The sequence below is a fragment of the Schistocerca nitens genome, chromosome 2 (assembly GCF_023898315.1).
Source record: "Schistocerca nitens isolate TAMUIC-IGC-003100 chromosome 2, iqSchNite1.1, whole genome shotgun sequence".
Classification (NCBI taxonomy): domain Eukaryota; kingdom Metazoa; phylum Arthropoda; class Insecta; order Orthoptera; family Acrididae; genus Schistocerca; species Schistocerca nitens.
In genome coordinates, this window is record NC_064615.1 from 156,954,247 (window position 1) to 156,963,836 (window position 9,590).

Below are 9,590 nucleotides of genomic sequence, written 5' to 3' on the forward strand. Positions count from 1 at the left end.
CTCTACGTCTTATCTTAGAAGCTAGATTAAGAAAAGGCAAACCTACGTTTCTAGCATTTCTAGACTTAGAGAAAGCTTTCGAAAATGTTGACTCGAATACTCTCTTTCAAATTCTGAAGGTGGCAGGGGTAAAATACAGGGAGCGAAAGGCTGTTTACAATTTGTACAGAAACCAGATGGCAGTTATAAGAGTCGAGGTACATGAAAGGGAAGCAGTGATTGAGAAGGGAGTGAGACAGGGTTGAAGCCTCCCCCCAATGTTATTCAATCTGTATATTGAGCAAGGAGTAAAGGAAACAAAAGAAACATTCGGAGTAGGTATTAAAATCCATGGAGAAGAAATAAAAACTTTAAGGTTCACCGATGACATTGCAATTCTGTCAGAGACAGCAAAGGACTTGCAAGAGCAGTTGAATGGAATAGATAGTGTCTCGAAAGGAGGATATAAGATGAACATCAGCAGAAGCCAAACGAGGAATGTAGTCGAATTAAGTCGGGTGATGCTGAGGGAATTAGATTAGGAAATGAGACACTTAAAGTAGTAAAGGAGTTTTGCTATTTGGTGAGCAAAATAAGTGATGATGGTCGAAGCAGAGAGGATATAAAATGTAGACTAGCAATGGCTTGGAAAGCGTTTCTGAAGAAGAGAAATTTGTTAGCATCGAGTATAAATTTAAGTGTCAGGAAGTCGTTTCTGAAAGTATTTGTATGGAGTGTAGCTATGTATGGAAGTGAAACATGGACGATAAATAGTATGAACAAGAAGAGAAGAGAAGCTTTCGAAATGTGGTGCTACAGAAGAATGCTGAAGATTAGATGGGTAGATCACATAACTAATGAGGAGGTATTGAATAGAATTGAAGAGAAGAGGAGTTTGTCGCACAACTTGACTAGAAGAAGGGATCGGTTGGTAGGACATGTTCTGAGGCATCGAGGGATCACCAGTTTCGTATTGGAGGGCAACGTGGAGGGTAAAAATCGTAGAGGGAGACCAAGAGATGAATACACTAAGGAGATTCAGAAGGATGTAGGCTGCCTACGTACTGGGAGATAAACCAGAGTGCACTGGATAGAGTAGCATGGAGAGCTGCAACAAACCAGTCTCAGGACTGAAGACCACAACAAGAACAACATTCCTCTGTACAAAATGTAAGTTACCTGAATGGAAAGTGCAATAATATTTTCTTATAATATTGGTACATGTCTTGAACACTTTTAAGCGGTAAGCTATGCACAGGAAACGCAGTCCTTGGTTATGAACTGCTTCAGCATTACTTTTATTGTAGCTTAAGGTAGGCGGAGTGCTGCTCAGGCAGAGGAACTCAACAGAGAGCGATATGCTGACAAGGACCCACCTTCTGTACAGGTGTTTTCTCGTCTCGTTGTAACGCTTCAAGAAACGGAAAGTTTCAATTCAAAATCACGTGATCATTATGAAACTCGTGCAGTCGAAGCCGATGAAGTTACTGTTCTCGATTCTGTTGCAATGAATCCATACGTGAGCACACGGTAGATGGATATACAGTGAAGCAAAATTTTTGAAATAGTCACTGCATGATGTTTTAGAACAAACATAATATACAATTCTAATGACCCAGTTCTGTGTCATCAAAATACTGTTTCGCCAAAAACTAATTCTTTAACTCATTACTAAATGGAAATTTGTAGAAGAGCCTAGTTCTTCATTTTTCAGCCACTTAATTATGGCGCTTCATTAATTCTAGGCTATCCTCTTGGTGCATGGTCTGTATTCCAGACACCCATGATGACCTTATTGTGGATAGATGTAAAACGTATGCTTCATGAGCTATGCTGCAGTGCGAGTGAGGCAGGGAAAGTGTAAACAATGGCTTTGTTCTCTATTTCAAAAAAATGGCTCTGAGCACTATGCGACTTAACCTCTGAGGTCATCAGTCTCCTAGAACTTCGAACTAATTAAAACTAACTAACCTAAGGACATCACACATATCCATGCCCGAGGCAGGATTCGAACCTGCACCATAGCGGTCGCTCGGCTCCAGACTGTAGAGCCTAGAACCGCACGGCCACTCCGGCCGGCCGTTCTCTATTTAGATTTATTATATCAAGTCTGTAATTAATGCCAACTGCAATTCGAATTTTGAATAACATTCCAGCTATCCGTATTCGTAGTGACTCAGCGATTTTCTGAATATCATTTTCACTGCAAATCAACGAACACTCCATCTTTAAGCGGGCATTACTGCTATTTTGTTTGTGAGGTGAGCGAGTCGAAGATTTGGCACGTTGTTAGAATGGTCATCGTCCTCTATAACGTTCCCGTATTCCAAGGGAGGAGGTTTGTGTATTGTATATCTGGCCAGAAATAGTTGAATTCGCAAAAATACGTGTGAAAAGTGCCAGATTCCTACAAGTAGAATAGCCACTCTGCTACTTTTTTACTAAGAAGCGTGTTTTTTTAAGTAGGTACCGTTTTGGAATTAAAAAAAGACATGCTAAGATATCTCAATAATTTTATTTTTACATGAAAGCCTGTACCTTAATCTACTTTTCTAAATAATTTCCGTCAATATTGAGGCACTTGTCATAACGTTGTACCAGTTTTTGAATACCTTCCTCATAGAAGTCTGCCGCCTGACTTGTTAACCACTGCATCACCACTGTTTTGACTTCGTCATCGTCTTGAAGATTCTGACCGCCCAGGTGTTTCTTCAAGTGCAGGAACAGATGGTAGTCACTGGGCGCAATATCGGGGCTGCAATGAGGATGATCTAGAATTTCCCACCGAAAAGATGTGATGAGATCTTTGGTCTGATTCGCCACATGCGGACAGGCACTGTCTTGCACCAAAACGATGCCATTGCTCAACTTGCCACGTCTTTTGTTCTGAATTGAACGGCGCAGATTGTGGAATGTCTTACAGTAAGCTGCTGCATTGGTTGTCACATTACGAAGCAGAAATGCCACAAGCAATACTCCTTTTCTATCACAAAAAACCGTGCACATGATTTTCCGGTCAGAAATTGTTTGCTTAAACTTCAGTTTTCTGGGTGAATCTGAATACCGCCATTCCATGGAATGTTGCTTTGATTCTGGTGTGACGTAGGCCACCCATGTTTTATCTTGAAAAAACACTTGGGCGGTCAGCGTCTTCAAGACGATGGCGAAGTCAAAACAGTGGTGATGCAGTGATTAACAAGTCAGGCGGCAGACTCCTATGAGGAGGGTATTCAAAAACTGGTACAACGTTATGACAAGTGCCTCAATATTGAAGGAAATTATGTAGAAAAGTAGATTAAGGTACAGGCTTTCACGTAAAAAATTATTGAGATACCTTAGCACGTCATTTTTAATTTCAATACGGTACGTAATTAAAAAACACGCCTCGTATTTTTCTTTCTCGTTATGCCGTGACCTCCCGCGATACTCTTACTTTCGTGGAGTGTCTAAAAGATGTGCTTTGCGGCGCGCTGGTTAGCGAGCGTCCCCTTGATACGTGGGGCCCGGTGCTCTGCGAGGTTGAAAGGAGTACGGAGAGAGTCTGCACGAGGCATAGCAGGGCGCGTGGTGTATTGCTGTGCCGCATTGCTGTCGTCATTGGGGCGCTGATGGTGAGTGGAACTAGAGTGTGGCTGCCGGGACCAGTAAACACAAGCTCTGTCCGAGAATCGTTCCGCTTTCGCGCTGTGACCAGACCCTAGAGTTTGGAATGGATTGTACAACTACGGCAGCCCCATGGATTAATTTTGCAATTGTGAGCTAGTTGTCTGGTGCATCGTTTTCAAACCGTGATTGCTCCGTGTGGCCACTATTCGAGGCGTCTTCTTATAAATCGCTTGAGTGATGAGTTAATCGCGAGCGGAATTAACTGATTTGAGCCCTAGTTGATTTTGCTATCAGTTCTTGACTACTGTCAGTTGTGGGCGATATACGGCGAACTTGTATCTTATCTGAGTGAATTGCTACTTTTATGATTTCTCAGTGGATTCCTTGCGTGCTTAAGGTTAACTGTTAACTTAGGCTGGATTTTGCGATGACGCTTTCTGCCTGTGGGCAGCTGTAACTTGTTGAAAACCTTGTGACGTCAAGGGCGACATTCTTAGAAGTTCGAACTTTGTGCAGGTTCTCGTTCGTTACAAGGTCAAAGTCCTCAGTGGCTCTGCAGATATTAGCCTTTAGGAATGTTAATTTGATTCAGGCTGTCTTATCGGTAGAATTAACATCAACTGTACCTGTAGCTTATTATGCGATACCGAATTTAAAAAACTTGCAGCCGAATCTTATCTGTACTTGTTTTTCACCTTGATGATCCTGTATTTTACTGTTGTCGTGATTTGTTTAAGTGAATTGTATATTGATGCTGGTTTTGTGTGTATTATACAAGCTGTTGTCAGCGTACAGCGCGTGCTGGTTGTTGTTTCCGGTCGGGTCTCGCGCACGAAATTCAGAAGCGCGGTCTGTGTTGACGCTAACCGTCCATAGTGTGCTAATTTGTAAATACACTCCTGGAAATTGAAATAAGAACACCGTGAATTCATTGTCCCAGGAAGGGGAAACTTTATTGACACATTCCTGGGGTCAGATACATCACATGATCACACTGACAGAACCACAGGCACATAGACACAGGCAACAGAGCATGCACAATGTCGGCACTAGTACAGTGTATATCCACCTTTCGCAGCAATGCAGGCTGCTATTCTCCCATGGAGACGATCGTAGAGATGCTGGATGTAGTCCTGTGGAACGGCTTGCCATGCCATTTCCACCTGGCGCCTCAGTTGGACCAGCGTTCGTGCTGGACGTGCAGACCGCGTGAGACGACGCTTCATCCAGTCCCAAACATGCTCAATGGGGGACAGATCCGGAGATCTTGCTGGCCAGGGTAGTTGACTTACACCTTCTAGAGCACGTTGGGTGGCACGGGATACATGCGGACGTGCATTGTCCTGTTGGAACAGCAAGTTCCCTTGCCTGTCTAGGAATGGTAGAACGATGGGTTCGATGACGGTTTGGATGTACCGTGCACTATTCAGTGTCCCCTCGACGATCACCAGTGGTGTACGGCCAGTGTAGGAGATCGCTCCCCACACCATGATGCCGGGTGTTGGCCCTGTGTGCCTCGGTCGTATGCAGTCCTGATTGTGGCGCTCACCTGCACGGCGCCAAACACGCATACGACCATCATTGGCACCAAGGCAGAAGCGACTCTCATCGCTGAAGACGACACGTCTCCATTCGTCCCTCCATTCACGCCTGTCGCGACACCACTTGAGGCGGGCTGCACGATGTTGGGGCGTGAGCGGAAGACGGCCTAACGGTGTGCGGGACCGTAGTCCAGCTTCATGGAGACGGTTGCGAATGGTCCTCGCCGATACCCCAGGAGCAACAGTGTCCCTAATTTGCTGGGAAGTGGCGGTGTGGTCCCCTACGGCACTGCGTAGGATCCTACGGTCTTGGCGTGCATCCGTGCGTCGCTGCGGTCCGGTCCCAGGTCGACGGGCACGTGCACCTTCCGCCGACCACTGGCGACAACATCGATGTACTGTGGAGACCTCACGCCCCACGTGTTGAGCAATTCGGCGGTACGTCCACCCGGCCTCCCGCATGCCCACTATACGCCCTCGCTCAAAGTCCGTCAACTGCACATACGGTTCACGTCCACGCTGTCGCGGCATGCTACCAGTGTTAAAGACTGCGATGGAGCTCCGTATGCCACGGCAAACTGGCTGACACTGACGGCGGCGGTGCACAAATGCTGCGCAGCTAGCGCCATTCGACGGCCAACACCGCGGTTCCTGGTGTGTCCGCTGTGCCGTGCGTGTGATCATTGCTTGTACAGCCCTCTCGCAGTGTCCGGAGCAAGTATGGTGGGTCTGACACACCGGTGTCAATGTGTTCTTTTTTCCATTTCCAGGAGTGTATATGAAGATAGTAACTGTTCTCGAAAGAACAGATGCCATTGATGACCGTGCAGCTTCTCTAGAATAAAGGATAATTAATTGAAACCCTCAGTGGCCGACAGGTGTTGCTGATATACCTAGATGGGGGCATTTGAAAATGTGTGCCCCGACCGGGACTCGAACTCTTGATCCCCTGCTTACATTGCAGTGGGAATGTGGATCTCACGGGAAGCGTGCAACGGAAAAGTCCCTGCAGTCGCGCTATTCATCTGTGTCTTCGGTGGCTCAGATGGATAGAGCGTGTGCTAAGTAAGCAGGAGATCCCGGGTTCGAGTCCCGGTCGGCGCACACATTTTCAGCTGTCCCCGTCGAGGTACATAAACAACACCTGTCGGCAGCTAAAGGTTTCCATTAATTATCATTTGTGCTAATTTGTGTTTACTCTTTTCTGTCTACTGCATTATGTAATGGTCACATTATATTTTTTGTTATGCTTTTCTCTGTAAGCTGCAGATTCTTTCGTTATTAATCAGGCAGCTCAATTGTGTGGAGACTTCTGCTGTTAAGACAATTTACAGTTGAACAGTTTGAAAGCTTCTAGGTTGCTATAAACTGTGTTACCCTATTGACATTCGTAAGGGTCTATCATTTTGCCTGTTTGAAAATTCGTTCATTCATTTTAGATCAGTAGTTAAGTTTTTTCTTAACATTAATTTTTAAGTTAATTCTATGTAATAGTGTGTTTATTTAAGTTTTGAGCCGTAAGACTGTTTATCCTGCACACTTTCAAGAATTGTTTGCTTAAATGGATGTTTTTTTATTATTTTGATTTAATTAATTCTGTAACCATGAGTATACCCACCGGTAGTCTGTAACTGTAATTGTTACCAGTGCTTGCTACTTGATTATGTCAAATAAATCTCTTGTTCTTACTGTACATCATTGGGGCTCAGAATTCCACTCCAGCAGTCTTGTGCCCTGCTCCATACCTTACCACTCGTCTTCCTTTAATCACAAAATTAATGACATTTACATTCATTTCCTTGATACGTTATGTCCACGCGTTCTGAATAGGTCAGTTTGAGGCAGTGAAGTTACTGTGTAACGTTACAGTGTGAATCGACACACAGTTCTACAAGCGAATGGTCCCGACATCCCAGTGAGAAGCGTAAAATAGTGCAACTATTGTCTCGCACTTTTCCCCAAAGTCCATTCTTCTCTAGGTTCTTACCGTTTAAAACACTTAGTTATTGTAGATCTTGTTTGATCTAACAAGGATCCAGTCTCTTGAAATTTCCTTACCAAACTACGTACTGTTGAATGACTGTGAACGTGTAAGTTGTAAAATTTTCGTATGATATTCTTCATAGGTCTCTGTTATTGGATAGTTCAAGACAAAAAACACTTGCAGTTACTTCGTGTACACCATAATGAGCAAAAACTACAAACTGCTAACAAAGGAAAATAAACGTATATTTTGCGTAGTCTGCAATTTGCTGAACTTTCGCAGATGAAGAAACTGCAGTACAGAGACAACCATAAAACACTATTCCTTCGTTTATTAAACCATTGTTTACGCGTTTCAGCGTTAGTCATCATCAGAAGTCTGGTTCAGATAAAAACCACAGAGTTACAGAGTTAGATGGCTGCCTTGCAGACTTCTGTCTGCTCGTAGTCGTTGCAAATCAACCATATAACTTTGTAATCGTCTGGTCTTTTTCTGGACAAGGATTCTGATGATACCTAGCGCCCAAACGCGTAGATAGAGCATTAATAAATGAAGGAATACTATTTTCTGGTTTTCTCTGCATTGTAATTTCTTCGTCTGCGATCAGTTCAGCAAACTGCAGATTACGTAAATTACTCATCGTGGTCACCTCCCTCCTGGGGTTTTTATGGCACCCACCCACCACACACACACATACACACACACACACACACACACACACACACACACACACACACATACATACACAGAATTAACCGATACACCATGTGCCAAACAGGTCAAGCAATGATCGGAGTCTGCCTACGTATAAATAGACTATAAATTTTCTTACGTGTATTGTGACTCATTGTGGAGGTATTATTTTCTCCTTAGATCTTTGTGCAGTTCACAGTAGTTAGTTAACGGCACTGTTGCAAGTTATTGGTCTTAAAGTGGTAGGCTATTGCCTTTGGTGCTTTTACTTACACATGTGATACTCACGCGTCTTGGAGCGGGGCTCCCGCGGTCCGTCCACGGTCACCTTGATGGCCTTGCTGTACGTCGCCATCTGCGGCGGCGACGAGCCAACGATGATCGTCAACGTGAAGCTCTTCCCTGCAACGAGCCAAACAAAATACCACTAAGCATCATGTATCAAATATCACTAAGCTACACCTACATGAGGTAAGCGGTCAGTCATAAATTTTCCTGAAATCATATCAAGCATATTTATCACCCTGCTGCCTAAACTTAACAAAAAACTTAAAACCTGTTAGGAAATGTTTTGCCTTCGACTACGGGTTACGTTCACTGAACTTCATCAGGTGACATGCACCAAGACCTTAGCGAGCATTATGGTACTCATGAAAATAGTCCCACACCATGCAACTAAAAAAAAAATGAGAACCTCTTAAGTCCCGGGTTCAAACCTAGCACTACTTAATTCTTAATTTTTTAATAAAAATTATCAGTAATGTCTGCCAAAAACATATGGTTAAGAGGTCACCTTCATTGAATTAACGGCTTTTTAACAGAGGGCGGAGAAGCGGATAAAGCTTCAGGACAACATCCTGCCTATGGGGGGGGGGGGGAGAAACTGCTCCCAAGAAACCGAAGTGTCACCAACAATCAATCATACGAGGATATAAGGACAGTCTCTGGGAGGAGCTGCCAATGGAAGGTGACCTTGATGGTAGCATGAAACAATCAACGAAAACACAGAGTGAGCAGTTTTAGAAATTTGAACATGGCAAGGGAGTTAGAAAATCTGAAAAGAAAAATACAAAAGTTCACTCTAAACATAGTGAGGGCTAGTGAAATGAAATGGATGGAATATAGGATATAAGAATTTCCTGTTAGAAAAATGTAGAGTGATTTCAACAGCAGTAGAAAATCTCCTGGCGGGGGGGTAGGATTCTTTATGGTTAAAAAATGGTTCAAATGGCTCTGAGCACTATGCGACTTAACTTCGGAGGTCATCAGTCGCCTAGAACGTAGAACTAATTAAACCTAACTAACCTAAGGACATCACACACACCCATGCCCGGGGCAGGATTCGAACCTGCGACCGCAGCGGTCGCTCGGTTCCAGAGTGTAGCGCCTAGAACCGCACGGCCACTCCGGCCGGCCGATTCGTCATTAGGAGTATACTGCAGAGAGTGATTTACTGTGAACATTTCAATGGGGTTGTTGTTTTCATCAGAACCGACAGCAGACTAACTCCTACAGTAGTAGTTCAAATATACAAGTCAATGTCACAACACAAGCAGAAGATGAAGAGGTAGAGTGTATTAGGATATTTAAAGGGTAAGAATACATCTCTCTTTATGCGATTTCCATATTTTTGGAACCTAAAGAAAGACTTTCGTGGCCATCGATTTGCTTCGGACGATGTGATGCACACCTGGGTTCAATGATGGTTCCTTATTCCATCGCAAATAGTTTTCCATAATAGCAATGACTGGCTTGTCTCATAGTGGGATAAATGTATTAATAGATAT

General features: G+C 43.9%; 1 protein-coding gene across 1 annotated transcript in view; it reads right to left on the minus strand.

The window, feature by feature from the left end:
• The window catches only part of LOC126234892 (uncharacterized), a 260,388-nt gene extending 251,977 nt beyond the window's left edge, over nt 1-8,411 (minus strand). Inside the window, exons 1-2 of the mRNA XM_049943633.1 lie at nt 8,396-8,411; nt 8,092-8,205 (exon numbers count right to left, since the gene is read on the minus strand). Coding sequence (XP_049799590.1) covers nt 8,092-8,205; nt 8,396-8,411 — 130 coding nt within the window. The remainder of the gene's footprint in view (nt 1-8,091; nt 8,206-8,395) is intronic.
• Nucleotides 8,412-9,590: the final 1,179 nt, after the last annotated feature.